At 43.3% G+C, this 22,601-nt stretch overlaps 1 protein-coding gene across 7 annotated transcripts in view; it reads right to left on the minus strand.

The window, feature by feature from the left end:
* Window positions 1–22,601, minus strand: part of RNLS (renalase, FAD dependent amine oxidase) — a 157,180-nt gene that overhangs the window by 8,364 nt on the left and 126,215 nt on the right. For all 7 annotated transcript variants that reach the window (XM_090057438.1, XM_090057432.1, XM_090057431.1 and 4 more), the window contains one exon: window positions 10,354–10,529. In XM_090057438.1, the coding sequence (XP_089913564.1) occupies window positions 10,354–10,529 (176 nt within the window). The remainder of the gene's footprint in view (window positions 1–10,353; window positions 10,530–22,601) is intronic.

The following is a 22,601-nucleotide window of genomic DNA, read 5'->3' on the forward strand; positions in this document are numbered from 1 at the left end:
CCTTTTGGCTGAGGTGCAAGTCGAATTGTCGCCACCGAGCCTGTAGATATGTTGGGGATTTTTGCCCCCAGATGGAGCACCTTACACTTCTGAGTGTAGAACTTCACCTGGTTCCGGTCTGCCCAACTCTCCAGCCTGTCCAGGTCCGCCTGTGTCTGCAACCTGTCTTCTGGCATGGCCATGCTCCCCCATAACTTGGTGTTGTCTGCAAACTTGGCCAGCGAGCTTTTCACCCTCACATCCAAATCACTGATAAAGGTGTTGAAAAGCACTGGTCCAAGCATGGACCCCTGAGGGACACGACTGGCCACTTATCGCCAGGATGACACAGATCCATTCATGAGAACTCTCTGGGTCCTACCATGCAGCCAGTTTTTCACCTACTGAACTGTTGAGCAGTTAAGCCCACAATATTCCAATTTTTCCACAAGGATATCATGGGGTACTAGATCATATACCTGTAGTATATGGCCCATGAAGCAGCTTTAACCTTGCAATCATAGTAGGAATTTCTTTTCATAAAAACTATTTTAAGCTACAAGAGTGGGTTGAATACAAGAGTGAGCTGAATTTACCTCATTTCATTAAAAAATAGCAAAACAAGCTTGTGTAAAAGCAGCCTCTTTGAATAGTAGAAAATACAGTAGATAATGAATCCTGCATTGTATTATTGCAATATCTGCTACTGCCCCTGTAGTTACGATCTATAAAGTCTTCCATTTAATCAGCCTACTTAAGGGGTTAACTTGCTTGAAAAGAAATCCTGCTCTATTCTGGACCTTAATGTATGACCAGACTGTAGCTTTTACAGGGGTAGGCAGGGAAGTACTGCATCAGTGGAAGTTCCTGAAGACAGAGGCAGGCAGAATGTCTTCAGGAATACCTGGGACTGCATGCAGGAGTACTATTACACAGTATCCTGGAGAAAAGGTGCAGCTATACGGTTTCCCTGTAATCATAAATAATAACTCCAGTAAACTAAGTTATTCCCCCTTGGTTTGCTAGTGTATCATTTATTCTTTGTATTTGCCTTTCGGAGGTAAAGCTCTTCAGGCGAGTAACTACCATTTGCCTTGTGCAGGACAAGCTTTACATGGAAATGAAATAAATAGGCTACTCCAGAGCACTTCACAATGCAGGTCTGTCCACTTACACGCTTAACATTTGTTTGCATCAATACTTCTTCCCTCAATCCCCAAATTCAGGATGGGAAATGTGGGATTAGAGTAAGGACTTCTGGTCACAGTCCCTCGTGTGTCTATTCAGGATGAGAGTCCATTGCAGGCTTATGAAACAAAATCATCATTTTAAGCTTGTATCTAAAATACCTTCTATGTCTAAGAAGTGTGGCCTGGTGATCTACCTCACAGGTATTACAAAATTGTACCTATAGTCATTGCTAAAAGATAACAACTAACCAGCTGTCCCTGTGGTGATATGTGTCCCCATTCTCTTCCCTGAAAAGCCAGTTGGAAGCTAAGAGCCCCTTATTTCCCTCCTCAAATTTTTCTCCTGCTTCCTCTTTGTTAAACACTTTCTCAAACAGTAAGCAAGCCAAGAAACAATCATTTAGAGGAAGATGAATAGACATGGTTCCTTGCCATTAGCCACAAGGGTCACATGTGCACAGCTGGATGCCTGATAGACAGCATTCCAGCAAAATGCCTCACTTGCAATTTCTTATGCATATAACTCAGTATAACAGGTTATAGGTGGGCTGGGCAGTCATAACTCTTTATTGCTTAGACTTTAAGGGCAGATCCTTAACATTGTTCCTGAGAAATATCTGTTAGCTACTTGGGAATATGTATGAATTGTCCTTCTTATTCCAGAGCCATACACTACAAAGTAAACAAGGTACTTCTTTAAACTGTCATTTCTGATGCCTGCAGTCCAGGAATTCACACACGTGCTTGAACTGAGATTTCACAAATTAAAGCTCATTGTAACACCTGACTTCACTAAGCTTCCTGTGTACCTTTTTATGGCAGCTTTTCTATATGCAGTGGTCTGTGTTGTTTTTAGAGCTTTCCATACTCTAGTCACAATCTTCATAAAGAAAATATACTTTGTCATTGGAAGACTGCAGGATTATTTTACGAAAGCAGACTAAGTAGGTGGCATACTACATTAACACCTATAATAAATAAGTGGAATTAAAAACGATGTTGTCCACATAGTATTCATTTGGTGTTTTTGTTTGTTTGCTGTTTTGCAGGTGCTCAGTGAATGCTACCGCCACGTGGCTCAATGAAGCAAATAAGTCTTCTTAAGAAGTGTGATACATGAAGGGAGGTGTCACTAAGAATGTTTTTTTCTTTCATATCCATAAGCAACCAAAAGTACTTCAGTTTAGCTTCTACTTAATGTGAGGTATGCAAACAGAAACAGTTTTAATTCAGATCAGAGGCTATGTAATATGACTGCTTTTCCACCTTTAACACAGGTTAATTATTTGTCCACACCCTAAGAGATTGTAACTGATATTCTTGGTAAACTGATTCTGCAGAACCACTCATTTTCAATCTCAAACTATTTTGACTTGTTACATCTTTTTCTTTAGTGTATCTTTATCTGTATTTCCAAATTCAAGAGTGAAGAGAAAACTAAATGAAGATCAGAGATTTGGAAGAGAAAAGGCAAAAATCGGGAAATTAATGCAGGAGATAAAGAGGGGGGAAGGAAGGGAAAGATGCAATTTCCTCCTCTGTCATTCCTTTCCTTTTTAGCAGTATTTTTATGTGAACATGAATGGGATGATGTTTCACAGTAAAATGTTCCAAGTGCCCCGTGAACAACTCTCAAACTTCAGTAAATTAGAAGACAATGTGATGCTGCCATTGTTTTTACCTTTTGTCTGCTGTGAACAGAAAGACTAAACCTAGACACTGAAAACAGTAACAATGGTAGGCGTAGGCTGTAATGATCATATTCTAGCCATCAGACTGGCTCCTAAATATCTTCTAATATTTTCCAGCATAGATCAACAACAAAAGTGCATATTAGCATTATCTTGTGTATTTTACTTTATTAGCAAGTTGAAGATGCACTTTCTTTAAAGGAAGGGATTTTGATTTAATACATTAACGCATTTGGATTTAATACATTATCTAATATTTAACATAATTAAATATCTGACTGCAAGCTGTATATCTTGCCAAAGTTCTTGTTTATGTTCCAAATTTAGGTCAGTAGACATTTCATTTTTGTTTTTGTAATAGGCCAAGGTCACTGAGCATAAACAATGGAGAGGTAAACTAGAGAAAGGGTCTTTCAATGTTCTGCATTCGAATACATTTAAATTCCTTTTCTAGATTAGTCATATAAAAATGTTTCTAATTGGAAATGAAAGGCTGGTGAGTTTTCAGCCCTTCATATTACTATATATTCATTAAATGAGATGGGGTTATCATGTTTGAATCTCTATATTTTAATCCACAGGCCAGTTATGAGCTAGTCATTTTTGTAAACCAGCCCATAAAAGATAATAATCAAGAATGGGAGCATGCCTTACATTTCCCTTTTTTTTGCAAAGCTGTTGTGCATATGCAGTCCAAATTTTCTTAGGCTGGAAACAGGTATCTCAAGGGAACATGATTAGCTGTGAAGCAGCTGATCACACCCTAGGGGGTCTACAGACTTCCCTGGTTGCTGCACCCTAACTTGGGACTCATTTGCAAGCCGAGGAAAACCCCTGCTTGCAGAAGTGCCCTTCCATGTTGGGGAGTAGGGGAATCCCCATGCATCCTAAAGCACTGAGTTTCCTGGTTTACCCAGATGCTTCCTTGAGGTAAGTGAGGAAAGCAGTCAGGCACTCCCACAGCTTGAGAGGGCTCATCCAGGCTGTGAATCCCTGGGCTGTGCAGGACCAGGCCCCTCAAGCCTGTGCAGCCCCAACCCCATGGATGCTGGAGTGCCAGGGTAGCTTTATGCTGCCTGACCTCTTTTGCCATAAGCGAGCAGACATGCGCCACAATAAAGCAGCCAAATTTATTACTATCTTGTGTAACGGCCACAAATTTGAGCATCTGTAGTGTGACCAAAGCTATGGATGTCTATCTGCTTTCACTTCATGTGTCCACAAACATTTTTATGGCAGCAAAAGGGTGATGTCTGTTTCTACCCTTATACCCATACTGCATAGGCTACTTTTTTCAGCCCCATACCCCACATATTGTCTTTGAATCTTACCTTGAGTGTTTCAGTGGCATGGCTGATAGCAAATGATTATAGAGAGGGCTATAACTAGTGAGTACAGAAGTGATTAGCTGTGTTAGTCTGAAGTCAGACAGAAGGCAGAGAAGAAATGGTTCAGAGAGCTTTTGCAGGAAAGTGAGTGAAATAAGCTACAACTGGAAGTTGAAGGGACAGCCTTGGAAAAAGTTGTAAACTGCTTAGTGGCTCTAGTTCTCTCCTTGATCTAAAGCCTCATGGTAAAATAAATAAGAATTCATACTGTATATACCACATATGCTCACATCCTGGACTCATCTATGATAACTAAAGGGAATATTATTTAGAGCACCATGAAATATTAGCACAATTAGCTAGCATATGCAAACTATGCCCCAGTAGAATTCTGCTGTGAGAACAACATAATTCAGGTTGCATTAATTTTATTTAATATTTTTGGTTTTGTTCTGTACCTACTCAGGTCCACTATGCCCCTACTTGCTTTGCTTTAAAGCACACCTATTCCCAGTGACCCTACACTTCCCGAAACAAAGAATGAAATAGACAAACAACAGATAATCCAAAAGAAAATAATCTTATTAAAACTATGAAGGAAACTAATTTGGGAGTCATGCTGGAAAAGTAAATCAACATAAACTTCCAAGGTACTGCTGTGGTACATGCTGTATGCATGAAAAATATGGCAACTCTTTCATTAGAAATAAATACCAGCTGATGAAGCGATATCTAATTTAGTGAAAAAACAATGACACAAGGCCAAATCTGGCATTTAGGACCAGACCAACTCAGCCTTGAAATCTTTGGCTGTCTCTCAGTATGAGGATGGAGTCTGCCAGCGGGTGGTGGATGGGAGGGGATTATTGGTGAGTTTTAAGATGGCTGAAAAGTTCAATCTGTGCTCTGCAAATTTTCCCACAGATATGACAAGTAGTGCCGGGGGGGTGGGGTGCCAGTGATTGGAGTGCAGGTGTTTCTAAGTGGTCTTATATATGTTACTCTGTCTGAAGATAGCAGTCGTGATGAGCAAGTCATGCTCTGAACATTTGTTGAGGAGGATACTACTGGAATTCACTTTTCCCACCCCGTCTTTCCCAATGGTGCCACCTCAGAATTCAGAGCAGGGGCAGGGAAAATATGGCCAATGGGCCAGTTCCAGCCCATCAGGCCATGCTATCCAGCCCGTGGGGCCCCTAAAAATTTAGAAAATTAATAGTTATCTGCCCTTGGCTGCCTGTCAAAGATAGCAAGGCATGAGCAGCAGCAGGACCCAGGGGGAGCTGGCGGCAGAATCAGCAAGGCCCGCGGGCCCTGTCTCAACCTGAGCCCCCCGCTTCTGGCCTGGCAACCTTGGGGCTGTTACCCTCCAACCTCTACCCAAGAGTGGAGAATCAGATAAAAATGGGTGGGGGGGGGAAGAGGAAGGATTGCCAGCACAGCAGGAGCTAGGTTAGCCCAGCCAGCACCTGCTGCATCATGTGGTCCTGGCCTTGCAGCCGGGAAACGTGCCCTGCCAGAAGGTGCCTGGCCGGGCTGGCTGGTTCCATGCCACACCACAGAACACAGCAGGAGGCAGCTTGGCGCCTGTGGTTCCTGGCTGGCTCCCACTGCTGCCTCTATAGTGGGGGCCATGCATCTGCAGCTCCTATGCTGAAGCCAGCTGCCTGTCTGTGGACTCTGCCAGAAGTGGAGAAAGCCCTGCCCCCTGCAGAGTTCAGCGCAGGTCTTCCCCTGGTGCGAGTGTGGGAGCTTCAGGCACACAACATGGAGCCCCCATAATAGAGGCAGCCAGGCAGGCTGCATTTCTAGCACACCCACATGCAGCACAGGCCAGAGCCACGCCCTGCCGGGTGCCAACATCTGGCACAAGTGCCCTGAGACCCCTGCCTGCTGCTGCTGCCAGTAGCAGGGGTTGAGCACCATGTGTTCCCTCACACCCCACAAACCACACACACTCATATACTGGGCCCCCACAACTGCCACTGACATATACACCCCTCCCAGTATAGCCTATGCCTTCCTACACAACCACAGTCCTTCACAACCCCCCACCACAATATAAAAAAGTGAGACTTTATTTTTGAGTTATTATGCAATTCCTTCTATATACAGCACACAAACACAAATCATGAAATACATTTTTTGTAATTAAATTAAAATATGTTTTAGCAGGTGTTTGAATTCTAGTGTATGATTTATTTTTTTCTGGTTCTAAGATGGCAACCCCCTCCCAAAAGGAGTATTTCTGAGGTGCAAGGGAAGAGACTTCCAGTGGCAAAGGTCAGGGGGCAGGACTTCTGATCCCAATATGGTGACCAGGGGGTGGGGCAATGGTAAAGGGGCCGGGCTACCCATGTGGCCCTTGATAGCTCACCAAAACTTGTTAAGCAGCCCTCCAGCCAAAATAATTTCCTGCCCCTGGTTCAGAGTGTCACCCAAATTAAACTACAAATATGGCAGAGATTTTTAACAGGGAGGGGGATAGCTCACTGAACAAACACATCCAGTTTTAGATATTCTATTTCTTAATGTTTTCAGGACTATAAGGTTTAGCCAAACACAAGTGATTTGGCTTGATGCAGTGATAATATAGTGAAGTTCTATGGCCTGCTTAACATAAGACATATGGCCTAATGTCCCATTATAGCCTTAACAAATATGAATCTATTAACAGCAATAAATAAATGAAGCACTTGTTTGGACCCTGCTTTTTATTTCCCTCGATTACGTGTTCTCTCTTCCAGTCCTGACATTCCATCTGGATCCACAATCCTGTGCAGATCCTACTGACCAATCAAAATTTGTAGTATGTTTAGTTTATAAGTATTGCTATTTGGGTGCTACTGTTATATGAATGATTAATTATGATAAAGCAAAATACCGTGTTGATATTACAATTTTTGTAATTAATCACCTAACTGCCACAGTGATATACAAGATAGGAATTTATAATAAATTCATAACCAATAAATCATTGAATTATAAATAATGCAAAGATCAACAACGTAATTTTAAAGATAAATGTTTTTTTAAATAATTTGAGCCCACACAGCACAAATTTGTGGTAAATTTAAATAGCCTGAATGTTTATGTTTAAAAGAGGGAGATTTTGATTAACACAAAGGACAAAGAGAAATAAAAGATACAATTTATTTCCAGTTAGAAGTAGTGAATGGTTCACAAGTAAAATATGGAAAACTTGGTTAAGATAATTTAGGAGGGTGTAGTATGCTGGACAGTACAGTTAGGATTCAGAGCAACTTAAACAAATTGGAGGATTGGACCAAAAGAAATTTAATGAGGTTCAAGAAGGATAAGTCTAAAGTCCTGCACTTAGGAAGGAAGAATCCCATGCACGGCTACAGCCTGGGAACTGACTGGTTAAGCAGCAACTCTGCAGAAAAGGACTTCAGGGTTACAGTGGACAACAAGATGGATATAAGTCAGCAGTGTGCCCTTGTTGCCAAGGTTAACAGTGTAGTGGGCTGCATGATCAGGAGCCTTGCCAGCAGATCAGGGGAAGTAATTATTTTGCTCTAGTCTGCACTGGTGAGGCCACATCCCCCCCCTCCCCCCCCCCCGAAAGAATGTGGACAAGTTGGAAAAAGTCCAGTGGAAATCAACAAAAATGGTTCAAGGACTGGGGCACATGACTTCTGAGGAACAGCTGAGGGAACTGGGCTTACTTAGTCTGCAGAAGAGAAGACTGAGGAAGGATCTGATAGCAGCTTTTAATTACCTGAAGGTTGTTTTGAAAGAGGATGAAGCTAAAGTGCTCTCACTGGTGACAGATGACAGAACAAGGAGCAATGGTCTCAAGTTTCAGCAAGGGAAGTTTAGGTTGGATATTAGGAAAAACGTTTTCACTAGGAGGGTGGTGAACCACTGGAACAGGTTACCCAGAGGTGGTGAAAGCTCTATCTTTGGCGGTTTTTAAGGTCTGGCTTGACAAAACCTTGGCTGGAATGATTTTGTTGGGGATGGTCCTGCTTTGAGCAGGGGGTTGGACTAGATGACTGGTTGAGGTCTCTTCCAACCCTAATTTTCTATGATTCTATGATTTATATGAGTGACTGATTTAAAAATATTATGAATTGGGAAGTGACTTGAAAAATATTTATACCTGATTTGTACCAAAATGAAGATAATACCAAGTAGGCCAGACTTTTACCTTGGTTACAGGCCAATGTGATATGGACTGAACTTTCAATTTGTCATTTACAGTAACTCTTCCACACTTCATAAAAAATAAAATCCTTTGAAGCTCCTAACTTCTTTATGTAAATATTTTGTATAAATGCCCATGTTCAGTTTCACCAATGTAATTTAACTTAAGAAGTTTGGGTAAACATCTAGATATATTTGGGTATTTTAGGAAATAACTAACCATTTCCTTCAATTTTTAAGAGACATTTAAAATATACAAATTTTGCTGTTATTTCCCCGAAGACAGTTTACTTTAAATATGTTTCATATAAACGCACTGATAAATAGAATGGGGACAAACTAACTGGTAACAAGTGTGTATTGCTGAACGTGGGAGTATTTTCTTCTCTGCTGTAGGATAGGAATTTTGTTAATACTGTCACCTATTCACTAAGAAAGACTAAGTTATCATTTTAAATACTATGAAAAATCCCACGTAAACATTTGGGTCTGGGGGAACAAGGCTACTGATTTATTTCTTTACTACATAGTCTGTAAATCCAGCTTCCACTCATGGTGAGCACTAGATAACATGGTGTCTTGTACAATCTTTTATGCAAAAATCCTCAATACTTCCAGAAAACTTAGAGAAAATGAACTTGCTAGATTCTGTATGTATTAGTGCAATGATAGGTGAATGTATTACAGATATCACATAATCGTTCCCGATTTTGCACAGAATGAGGTATAGTTCTACCAGAATAATGACAATGCCCAGGGTACTTTGCATCCCGATAGATTGAAAAGCTTTTTCCAAATTTCCATTTGATCAAACAAATATCTAAAAAGCTAGTTATTTTTATAAGTACATATATCATTGCACTCTGAGCAAGCTGTAAGTTAATGTTGGTTCTTTCACTCAGGATGCCTCTACATATTCTGGTAATGGCACAGTGGGATCCAATGTGTGATCCACACAATCACACCTCCTGCCATGGCAGGTGGTGTAATAATGGGATCATACATTACATCTGTGGTTCTCAACCTTTTTCACATCAGGACTTGTTAGCATCATTATCAGCTTGCCATGACTCGCGACCCTGACCCACACAGTCTCGCTTCCTCTCTCTCTCCCTCTGTCCCCTCCTCTGGCTGCTGCACCCAGCCCCCTCCCTCCATCTCCGGTTCCTGGGGCATGCTTTCACAATGCTGCATGCTTGCCACACCCTCCGTTGCAGCCTGCATGGGGAAACTGCGCAATTCCCTGGGACCTTGCTGCAACCCTTTACAATGTTTTGTGACCCACTTTTAGGTTGCGACCCACGGGTTGAGAAAAGCTGCATTAGATCACATTGCATCTTACTGCTGGTGCAAGGGAAATCCAATCCCGGTCTACTCTGCACTGGTCAGAAGCAAGCTCCTGTAGCTGGGAACCCCTCCACAGCCAATGGGTTCTGAGCTATGGGCGACCCCATACACCACATGGATGGGAAAGGCAGCTGCCAATGATCCTTCTACCTTGGGGGTGCATGAAACCTTTGAGGCCGGGTGATCACAGCTGCTGCTATCTCCCAGCCCCAGGCATGTGTGAAACCTCAGAGGCTAGGAGACTGCAGCTGCTGAGATCTCCCAGCCTTGGGGGGTTTCATTCACTCCTGGGGCTGGGAGATAGCAGCAGCATCTCCCAGCCCTGGGGACTCCACACCCCTCCAGGGCTAGGAGATCACTCCCACACAACATGGCTGCTGGGACCCAGCTGAATTGAGGCTGATGAGGTTCCCAGCCACAGGGGAGATCCTACTACATGTGCAAATTAAAGCTTGATAGCAACCAGCTATAAAGTTAGTTCCCATTTTTGTGGTCTCTCTTTATAAGTAATTGGAGTTTTATGGCGTGATAGGTACTTTGCACCTGTAGTTGGTCTCAAGGTGCAAATTACCTTTAACCAGTTCCTTGTACAATACCTGTAACAGGTAGAGGGGACTTCAGAAATCATTCTCAATGATAATTAATTACCTGGGAGTATCTCCATTTTTGGCACTTGATGTTAATTGGTTTAGGCAAATCTGGCATTACAATTTCCAGTTGCTCCAGGATTAACTGCTGCACTTTCTCACGGTCCCACTCGAGGTATTCAATTCCAAATGGCACACTGGTATGAACAACAACAGATGGCCCAACTTCAGAAGGTTCTGTATGGGTGACACAGAAAGAAAGACAAGTGCATAAATAGTCCCTAAGGTTGCACACATCCACTGAACTAAGATTTAGGTTGTTTTTCTGAGTTTAAAAATGCAGTTGTGGAAATTGATAGTAGATGTATCCATGGATGTCACCCTCTTCAGGAAGATATTAGCATATCATGTCAGTCACAATGCTTAATATCTAATGTATCTTTAGGAGTGGCTTATATACTTAAGGCTATATTTTCAAAGAGGTTTCAACTGTTGGCTTCAAAGGATTAAATAGATAAATTTGTTCAGTCACATTAGTGCATGACCTCAAACAATGATTTGTGTGTCTGTACTGAATAGGTGTATGTAGTTACCAGTTCAACAGAGGAACAGAGGATTTTACTCAACTTAAAATGGATCACAGCTTAAATTAAACACAGACAGCAATACTAACAAACTTCAGTGATTTATAGAGAATACATTCTTTATTAGGGTTTAATGCCTTGGCTTGGAAGAGAACACATTTTGTTCCTGGATTCTCCTCTTGCCCAGAGATATTATCTTATTTTTAACTTGATCTGAATGAAACATGTATAATGTAGTGCAAATATGTATGTATCAGAAAATGAAAATGAAGCATGGATAAGCAGCAGTAAGAACTGGATGTTTTGCTCTGGGGAAGCATGTGCAGCGCTTTTGAAGGCATTTGTATTCTTTAGTAGATGTAACTTGGGACTAGCTAATTTCCAGATATCTAGTAAGTTCTCATAAGACATGCTGTTGGAGGAAGAAAGAAGGACCTTTGGCTACCGGGAAGGACAGTTAGAAACCCTACTGACAGTGAATCCTGAATGACTCCTGCTCCCCCTGCTGGTAAACACTCCCCCTCCTTAGGAAGCTAGCTAAGCCTGATTTCCCCTGATGCTCAGCCTTGTTCTATTACAGGCAAAGAATCAACTGGAAGAAAAGGGCATGCACCTACAATGGTGGTTGTAGCAGTTATAGGTCAAGCCAGCTTGGTTCTGTTCTCTTAGTGGAAACTGTTGAATTTCTTAGTCAAACCTGTCCAGGATCCCAAGAGTTAACTTGCATAATCCTTGAGGCAGTCTACTACTAGCTACTAGGGGTATGAGAAGTGGGACCTATTCGATTCAGATTCGGCCCAAATCGGGGACAGTGATTCAATTCATTGGTCTGGATCACTGTCCCTGATTCAATTTGGCCAAGTCCGAATCTGAAGATTCGATGCTGATTCGGAGAACCAGTGATTCAGACACAGACACAGCTTTTTCTACGTACCTTGAAGTAGCAGGTGTAGCTTGTGATCCCTGTGATGCTGGGGCGCATGGAGCATCCCACAGGAGTGCGGGGGGGTGGGGAGGGCACTCCATGTGCTTGGTGGTGAACCCGGAAGTACTTCTGGTCCACTTCTGGGTCTGCTGGGGAGTGTGCTAAGGGGCTCTCATGCACCCCCCTGGCTCAGCAATCGGCCACAGGGGGACCCTGGGGACCACCCCCAGACCCAGAAGGCACCAGTCAACAAGCCAGGAGGGTGCGGGAGGAACGGGGGGAGGTCCCTGTTAAAGGTTCTTCTGATTTGATTTAGATTCAGGGATTTGGCCACCAAATCAGGCCGAATCTCCACCGAATCGAATCAGGGACTGAAGCTTTGCACAGCCCTACCAGCTACCTGTGTGTTTAAACTGGCCACCAGATACAAAGGGTTACTTAGAAAGAACATAAAACACATATTCTAATATGTCAACTTCTTATTACAAAATAGATTATTTAATTCATGCTGGGCATGTCTACATGAGATGCTGTGTTACTGTAATGACGAACTATGGTGATGTAGCTTGTTGCTATGGCAACGTAGCAATGGCAGGCATGAACCATGATGCCAGTGCTACTGCACAGTATCTCGTTGCTACTGTGCTTGTTGCTACTTCGTAGTAGGTCTGGAAATGACCCATGTGCTGCTGGGACTGCGCAGTAACAGTGGTTACTGCACAGTCATTTAGTACTAAAGCAAGTACTAAATGACTGAGCAGAAAGTGTAGTCGGGCACATGTGTAGATGGGCCCACTGATTACAATTAGAGCTGAGTGAAGAAAGGCAATTCCATCTTAATATTCCAGAATTTGGTTTTGTTCTGATTTGTGATGAAAACAAAATGTGCTGAAATTTTCCATGATAGAGAATAGACTTCTATGGGTCAGTCTATCTGGGGCTACAGACCCAGAAAGCCCTGGGGTTCTGGATTCCAAGACGGACCTCCAGACAAGCTGCTAATGATTCAGAAGGGTGAGCTGATCAGAAAGCTGGCCAGTTACTGACAGAACCCCCCTGGCAGACAAGGTTCCATGGGATCCTGCCTGGGTCGCACCAGAAGGTTGTTGAAATTCAGTCATCTCTGCAGAACATTTCAATTTTGGCACATTCAGACAAAAGCCATTCACTGGAATGGTTCCAATCAGCTCTAGTTACAATTGCAGACAGTGCGCATAAACGCAAGTGGAATTCAGAATTATTACCCAAATTGTCACCAGGACTTCTTGTATGCAGCACATCTGTGGGAAGATGACCCTTTTTAAAAGACTCCAAAGTGCCACTCTCATCTGCCTAACTTCAGACTAACACAACTCCACCACACTTCCTTGCTGTAGTACAGTGTGGGCATATATACAAGTTCATCAATGCACAGTAGTTACTGCGCTTTAGTTTACTACCTGCTTAATGAAATACTAACTAAATACACAGTAACAGTTACTGAGCAGTAGTGCTGGCTCATACTGTTTTATGATGCTTACTGCGCAGTAGCCTAATACTACTGCACAGCAGTGTATTAGTATGGTTTTGGCCCAGCATGCACAATGTTATTAGGCTACTGTGCATTAAGTTTCTCATGTAGACACACCCTGTGTATCACTCACAGTGGAAAACAGGGACACGAAAGGCAAGCTCATCCAGACAGGCATGCAGTTATTAATATAGTACAGTAAATACAGCATTAAGCTGCATTAGCTTGGAGGCAGTCTACTGCCAGCTACCTATGAGTTTACATTGGCTGTTAAATACAATCCCAACCCCCACCCCCTAAATAAATAAATAAATTTTAAAAAATGAAGCTTCCCAGGCAGAAAAAGCAGAACAATAAAAAAGAGAAAGGTCCCCTATTAACTAAACTGAAGAGACTTAGAGTGTCACAGGACGACAGAGCAATGAGGAATAGCAATGAGGAAGCTTGTTATTGTTGGGAATAGCAGAAGAGAACTTTTTGTAATTTGGTCTGAAATCTAAACAGCTATGAACTTAAGACTGAGGTTATTGGATGAAGAGCAGTTTTAAAAATGAAGGGTTATTCTTGGAAGCTAAAGTTCAAGAACACAAACAGAACAAATCAGAGTTTTAAAAAATGGCCACGTTCTTGGAAAAGTAGCACTGTTAAATTCTGTAAACACAATGGCTTTGCAGTGTGTTAAGTCACTGAAGTAGGATGGTACAATAGAACCAGTCTTGTTTGCTATAGCTCTTGCAGAACGCTGTGGGTCTGATGCTCCTTAATAGCTCTCTTTAGTTTCAACTGACTACATTTACACAACTTATTTTTCACTATGAGATTTTAAATTTGCCTATGTTTTAACCCACTTTATAGCCAAAATACAAATAATTTCAAATCAGTTGGTACAACCCCACATCTTGTGGGTGACCCCTTTAATATTCTGGAGAACAGGTCATTGCAAAATGTAAAACTAACAGCCTTACTGCAGCTCAAGGAGACTGATTATCAAGAACTAGAAGATCTTGTTACAGCCCAAATCTTTTTTTAAACACTCTGAAGCACAGTAGAAAATGCCAAGTACAAAATAAACAAATAGCATCCACAAAGACCACAAATCTGATACAGACAAGCAAACACACCAAAGATAGTTAAACTGTGGAAGTGTGAATAAAGAAGGGAACTACCTTCTGACTTTGCTTTAACTTGAGAACAACCATATACATCAGTAGTACATGAATACAGATAATTTACTGACAATGTTCTATAACAGTGGTTCCCAACCTTTTTTTTTTACCATGACCCAGCAGGAGCAGGATGAGCCTTCCTCCCGGGGCTCTCTTATTGCCCAGTTTTAACCCCGGAAACTCAGCTGTGACTACGGAAGCCACTTGCCTGGGCGGACAGAAGGGGTTCTGAGCAGGGACCTCATGCAGCCAGGGCACAGTCCAGTAGCTGGGAACCTCTTGTTCTAGAAGCCCAAAGACTGCGGCAATTTGCTTAAATATTGATATAATTGTTAGGGTTGTCAATTAATTGCAGGTAACGTGTGTGATTAATGTAATAGTAGTTGTTTGTGTTCGTTTTTTTAACATGTTAATTATCCATGTGGTTTTGGAGCCTGCACCCCAGCTCCACTCTGCTACTGTGACCTCCACCTCTGGGCTGCCCTGCAGGGAGTGGTGGCAGTGCAGAGGACTGCAGGGCAGCCAAGGTGTGGGCTCCTGGTGGCTGCAGCAGGGGGGCGGGGCGCACACAGACACAGTCACGCAGCTGCAGCCTGCAAGCGGCCAGGAATGCAGCCCAGTGGTGTGTGGAGTAGTGCCCAGCAGGCATGTCTGTGACAGGAAAGAGGTATGGGGGAGGGAAGCAGCAGGGAGGCAGATTGAGGCCCCCATGATGAGGGAGGAAGTGGGGCAGATGTAGGTGCAGGAGCTGGTGGTAATAGGGCCCCGGGGCTGGGGCAGGTTGTGGGATGGAGCCGCGGGTGGCTGTCTGGGTCATGGCGGGGGGCTCTCACTGCTGTGTGCACCCCTGGGGGAGGAATGGGAGTCATACACCCCTTAGATTTGTGCGCTGGGTGGAGATGGGCTGCCGCTGCATGCTGGGCTCTGCTCTCTGCTGCCTTTGCCCTGGGAGCCAGATGCTGGCGATGCCGTGTCCCCTGCCTGCCTCGTGGCAGGAGGCACAGCATGGCATCGTGTGGCTGCCAGGGCAAGAGCAGTGAGGCACAGAGAGCCCCACGTGCAGTGGCAGCCTGCCTCTGGCCCATGCACAAATCCAAGGGACATGTGCCCCCCATGCTTCCCCTGGGGTTGCTGCGCAGCAGTAGGAGAGTCCCCCCCACAACCCTGCGGGTCCATCCCATGACCAATCCGGCCCCAGGGCCCCATTCACCCTGGCCCGTGCCCCACTCCCTTCCTCAACATGGGGGCCCTGATCTGCCCCCCATCCCACCCTCCCCCACACTCCTTCCCCCAAAACACTTACCTTCTGTGTGGTGTCTGTGTGTGTAGATTTGCCCCTCACTCCCAAGCCACAGCTCCCCCAGCCCTGCTGCTGCCCCTCACTCCTGACCCACAGTACGCCACATCCTGCCAGAATATGTGGGAACACCGCTCCCTGGGCTCCAAACCCTCCTTCACACACCCACAACTCTCCACACCTTCACAAATCCTGCCCCTACACCCTAATCATACAAAGTACCTACATAATTTTGCATAACTTTTGAGTTTTTCTGTGCATGATTTTGAGTTTTTAGCTGTGCAAATAAAATCACAATTGCAACAAATTTTTAAATTGCACAACTAATCATGATCAAATTTTTTTAATAGTTTGACAGCCCTAATAATTCTACATTAATTCTGTCATTTTATACTCACATGCAAAACACACACAAAACATTTTAAGTGTTAACACTGATTTTTCTTACTATGTCTTTCACTTTCTCCCACTTTGCTTCTTTTATATGCAACCACACACTCTTCCTTTCATTATTTTCTCTTTCCTCTTCCAGTTTCTACAATACATCATTTTCTTCCCTGTTCTTTCTCCTTCCTTTCTTTCAATTCTACAACTGCCCTTTCTCCCCATGCCCAGGGTGGGCACTTCTATGGTCACAGAAAGAGGAAGTAGTTGCTACTGTCTGGTAAAGATGTACAGGTTGGGAGCTATGTTTAAGTGGAAGGCAGTGGCTGGGTGCTACAGCCATCCATGGAGGTTTTACTATGAAGCATAGAGGCTGAACCTGCTATTCAGTGTCCAGAGACTGGATGGATATACCAGCTGCAAACAAAACCCACTTAGGCTGAATATGTGGTTGCATCCAATGAACTACACTGCACCTTTCTGTCAGCTGGTTTGTTGTTTCAGCAATAATTCCTTCTGCTATCAAATCCTAGCCAAAAATGAAAGATCTTGTCTCACCATTAGAATGGGCCAGATGAGAAGTGTTTATTGTAACATTTCTTTCTTTTTATACATCAAGAAATACAAACTAATATATTACCTTCAGAGGCTCAGCAAATCTTGGACATGCTGAGAAAACAAATGCACACAAATTGTAAATGCAGGAGACCTAGGAACCAAAATAAAAGTTCCAAGGTCTGGTGGAGGGCTTTTATAAAAATTCATCATAGACACATGCAGATTTAAGTACATGCAGGAAACAACTCTTCATAAACAGAAAATTGTTCACGGAACAGAGCAATTATATTATTTTAGGCTTCCCTAAGGGGACAATTTCTATAATATAGTAATAAAAGAGACATGAATACAAACTTATTACAACAAGTCAGTGAGCATCAGAACATTTATTTTAAGGCATATATATGTAAATATCAAGCAAGAAGGAACTTTAACTTAAATTAACATTAAAATAAATCTTCCTGTTCTCACACTTTTGATTGTCTACATATTTGTCATTCAAAATGTACTCCTTTTCTTGGAGTGCTTAAGTAAAGCAAATATTTAATTCTAATTAAATAAAAAAGCAAAACAAAAGAAAAACAACAAACCTGTCTATGCTAATACAAAGGAATTTTTAAAAAAGTTTCTGTAGCTAGCTATAGCAACCTTGAGAAACATCAACACACAATTGCCTAAACCCTCTGCTTTGAGGATGCCTCATTTTAACACTTTTTTCCCTGGATCAAAATATATGCTATTGAAAGTGGAACAAAATATACTTGTTAGAAACAAAATGAGTCTGAGAAACAATGAAGGGACTTAAATCTAAACTATGCAATTCCAGCCCACCTAAAAATTCTGTTCATCATACCCCCCATGAGTGCCCGAAGTAGCAGTCCCCTTCCTATTTTGGGACGATTTATGCATGTTGGTATGCCAGGAGTGAGCTATCCCTCTGGAAAAATCACAAAGGGAAAGCCTTCATTTGCTCTGTCATTCAGGGTAGTAGGCTTTCACAATAGGACCCTTGCCCATGTGGGAAGGCTATCAGAAGGAATTTTTTGAGAAGATGAATCTTTTAGTTGGTTTGGGTTCTACTTTTACGTATATGGAATGTTCATAAACTCTTGCAGATGCAGTCAGGGAGAGGGCTGGAAGCTCTCTAAATATCTTAATAAAACAAATGCTCATCACTTGCTGAGACTTGTGTTAAGTAACCAGAGATTCTTAGATCAGGACTTGTTCCTTCACATTTCTCATCTCTACAGCATGCATATAACTAGTTTCAGAAAAGTCAGTTGAGTTTTTAATTCCTCCTGCAAACTACTCAGTTTGGAGATTTTCCAGAGGCCACTGAGTCACAGCCTCCCAGTTTTGAAATATGCAAACTGTAAGGATCAAGTTTACCCTCAAGGCATTTTCTGCAGAAGCACTGGCCAACACAACAATTTAAAAGATTTTTGCTAAAAGTTCCAAGGATTGCATTCAGTTTCCATACCTAACTACCTTAAAGCTGGTCTGAGTGACTGCTTAGTTGTCAAGGAAGTAATTCTTGAAGTTACCTCATTACCTCGCCTAATTTATTTAGAACAAACTGCAAAAGCTAGTCTAGAAATCCATGCTTTGGACTAGTTTCTCATGGGTCTTTCACAAGTGTTTTTTTGGTGGGACAATACAAACAAAAATCCTGCAATCAGACTAATATCAAAAGACAGAACAGAGGATGCAGCTGAAGAACTTAGAAATGTCTGCAATCTAAGGAACAGCTTATCAGAAATAGAGAATGAAAACCTGACTCTGCACACAATTCCCCACTTCATCCTCCACTTGTATGGCTGATTAAGCAATGGACACATTAGCAGTGAAAGTCATAGGTTACCTGGTAGATTAGAATTATCAAGGCATTGGAGAGTCACTGGGTGCATCTACAAGCGCTATTGATGTGAAGCAATAAACTCTGGTGCATATTGTGCTGAGGTTTATTGCTCCCAGGTGCCATGCTTACATGTGCGCCTGGTACTGCAGCATGTTGAGTGGGGTTAGAGCAGCCCTGACTGGCAGGGGGTCCTGGGGTGTCAGTCAGCCAGCCTGGAGCTGTTCCAACATGGTTCAATATGCTGTGGAGGGGCTGGCTGTGGCATGAGGGTGCTCCAGTGCAAGGCTAGCCAGCAGGCAGCCCTGCACTGAAGCATCCTTGTGCCCCATCCATCTCAACAGTGCCTACACATGCACTGTTGTGCACTAAAGAACTGTCACAGGATAGTACTTGTATTTGTAAGTATGAACCTGTAGCGGACTGAATTAGTTTTTTAAGACCTAAACATGCAGATGCAGAGGCTTTACTGCAAAGTTAGTTGGGCAGCTCCCCAGTTAACATGTAGGGCTGTGTGAAGCTTTGAGCGCTGATTCAATTTGGAGGAGATTCGGCTCGATTTGGTAGCCAAATCTCCAAATCTGAATAGAATCAGGAGACCACTTAAAAGGCCAAATTGATTTGAAGCACTCCGAATCGATTCGGCAAAGATTCAGAGAGCTTCGGAGATTTGGGCAGTCCCCACTCGCTGCAGCAGGGAGCTGGAGCTGGACTCAGAGCTGGTAAGTAGGGGGCAGGGGAGGGGGGGCTGGAGGAGTGGGGAAGGGACCATGGGGGGACCCCTGCCAGGCCCCATCCCCTGCCTGCTTCCCCAGCCTCCCTAATTCCCTCCCACTCCCCCAGCCTCCCCCATGGCTGCCCTGCCCACCCCAGCTCCTGGCCCTTAAAAAAGAGCCCCCACTCACCAGCTGCTGTAGCAGCCTCGGGGCTTCTGGGGGCTTGTGGCAGAGCCCCCTCCACAGCATGGGGCAGTGGGGATTGCCCCCCCGTGTGGCAAGAGCCAGTGAGTAGAGGCTTTTTTTTTTTTAAAGGGCCGGGAGCTGGGGCAGGCAGGGCAGCCATGGGGGGGCTGGGACAGTGGGCAGGGGCTCTGCCATGAGCCTCCCATGTGGTGTGGGGGAGTGGGGGGCAGTGGGGATCGCCCCCCCACTCAGCAGCAGTGGGGGCTTTTTTTCTTTCTTAAAAGCTGGGAGAGCTGGCAGGGCAGCCATTGACAGCAGGTGGGCGATGGGGCTGATTTGAAGATTCGGCTGATTTGGTGGTGGCTGAATCTCTGAATGAGATTTGGCTGAATTGATTCAGGACAGTGATTCAAATCACTGAATTGAATCACTGTCCCCCCCAAATTGGCCAAATCCGAATCCAAAGCAAATAGAAGCCATTTCGCACAGGCCTAATACCCAGTTTGAATAATGACTACTTAACTATACAGCTAAATACCTAGACCAGTAGTTGTAAACCTTTTTTGGCAAGTGTACCATGCATTTAGCCCTGTTCCCTGCTTCAGTGCCACTCTGATCTCCACCTTCTCCCCAGTCTGCCACTTTTCCCCCTCTCCCACCTACTGCTCTGCTCTCTGCCCCCTGCCTGATGTATCACACCCCTGAGCCATGGGTTGTCCACCCCTGAGTTAGACTGTTAGCTCATGTTGCCATGGCTCCCAGCATTCAGCACTTATGATAGGTGCTCTAAACAAACCCAAGACAGACTTATTTGCACATATTTCTATTTCAGGCTCCCAATGGACAAGGAAATCCTATTTGTCAACATGATTAGTAACAGAAGGATAAAACATGCTTCACTGTTTTTAAGATATTGAGAAGTAATATTTTGAGTGGATTTAAGAAGCCATGTCTTACCACTGACTTTAGCACACAGTGCAACAGCTCCTTTACTATTTTCTTCCCCTCTGTTGACATTCCAGTAGTATCATTTGCTTTCTTGGACTACAAGATCTCCAGAAAATACATTTTCCTAAAGACAGATTCCGCCCTTTAGCTTGTGTGTCTTTTGCAAAGCTTCTGAATCTAAGAACTCTGCTCAAACATAATGGCAGTACATTCGTAATTTATTTTCTCAGCAGGGATGCCAGAAATGTTGAGATAAAACAGTGACTTCCTAACAGACATCAACATTAACAAGAGTTTACTAAAAGTCATATCTAAAACTGGCATTTTTCTTCAGTTCACTGGAAATGTTATCATCTGCAACTTCAACAGTGTATGCAACTGTTGAAACAAAACCTTGTATTAAGTTCATACACCAATGATCTTGTAAAATATGAACACCGTGATAAAAACTGATTTTTTTGGGTTTTGCTGGTCATTTAATACTGATATGAAGGCATACTTGATTAAGTATGAAAACTACTAAAAAAATTCCTTGGAGAATTCATTTTAGTTAAGTTTACGTAGAAAGGAACTATGTTAGTGGTTGGAGTATTACCTCAATGGGTTCTTTTTCAGAACCTCGAAAGGAACAGAAAATGAAAGTGATCGTAAAATGCATTTGGTAGGATGAGATTTAGCAAAGAATATTATAACATATTGTATGGGACAGTTTATATGCTTGTTTTTATTTGACTTGGATAACATCATTTTCATTGTTTACATGGTTTAAAGCATAGTGTCAAAGGTAAGGCCCATGGACCAGATCCCTACTGTAGAGTGCTACAATCCAGCTCATAGATCTCAGCTGATTTTATGCACTGCATGCAGTGCATCAGACCCAGCAATGTGGATACTGCACAGTGCACTGGTCCTGGGGTCATGCTGCATGTTATCCCTGTGCCAGATCCACCCTGTACGCGGGCTCCAGGTCGAGTCCAGATTCGGCCCACAGACCATCCACGTGTGCCAAAGCTAGCATGCAGGGAGCCATACTGGCAGAAGTACCTCATGCAGCATGTGCCCCGTGCTAGTTCAGCATGCAAGCTCGGGATCAGGGCTAGCACGTGCTTCATGCAGTGCATAGGGCTAGTTCAGGGTGTGCACTGAAGGAGAAGCCTGTGTGATGGGTCCTGTGAGCTGGAACCATTGTGTGAAGCCATTCTGCGGGTCTGACCCAGCCCTTTGGACATCTCTGGTTGAAAGAATTAAAAGGACTGAATGATAATACTTCTTCCATGTGCCTTTCAAAAATTCCTGACTTTCCATCCTTTGCTCTGGGAAACTCATCTGAGTTTGATAACTATATTTTGAGTAAAGCTTTCAAGTCAAAATAATCTCAAACACACTACACAGTATCCCAAGTAAAGCAGTTCACCAACTCTCCAGGGCCACAGGTTTAGCTGACAGATTAACATTGAGTATAAAATAATAAAACAATTTTGAAAAAAGCAGTTGAGCACAGAATCAATTACCTAGAGTAGCTGCAGAATCTCCATTACTGGAAGTTTTGAAAGCAGTTTTAGAGAAATCCTGAATGAGGGTTAGACAGGGATGATCCTGCCTCAACCAGCAGTCTGGATTAGATGATCTCCTCATGTACCTTCCAGCACTGTGGGCATCTAGACACATGATGGAGCTCTGCCCCGATGCGTGCTAATTAGCACGTGTTGGAGCAGACTTGATTAAACGAGTCTGCTGCAAGTCTGCTGGAGCATGGTAATAAGTTCACTCCAGCAACCTCCAGGTCACATGTATTCAGTGTCCCCGCATTTCAAAATGGCAGTGGGGGCACTTTAAAGCTCATCAAATGAGCTTTAAATAATTGAATGAGCTTTAAAGTGCCCCAGCCACCATTCTGAATCACAGGATGCTGAATATACGTGATGCTGCAGGCACCTTAAATAAGAGCAACTCTCAGAATCACCCTATGATTCTGTCTTAGGCTACATGCTCCTGTTCCTTTGGTGAGCTCTGAATTCCTGACCAGACACGGTTTGAACAGATTCTAGTTGTAGCTGTCCAGCAGAGAATTCTTAGGGCACAAGGGAATTTTCTTTAGGGACGAGGTAAGAAAAGCCAGGTGTTGTGGCATCCTCCCTCTTTCCCTGATCGCTGGACGAGGAAGTACAGTAAAGCTACTA

The sequence above is a fragment of the Crocodylus siamensis genome, chromosome 7 (assembly GCF_052110815.1).
Source record: "Crocodylus siamensis isolate JL-2025a chromosome 7, ASM5211081v1, whole genome shotgun sequence".
Taxonomy (NCBI): Eukaryota; Metazoa; Chordata; order Crocodylia; family Crocodylidae; genus Crocodylus; species Crocodylus siamensis.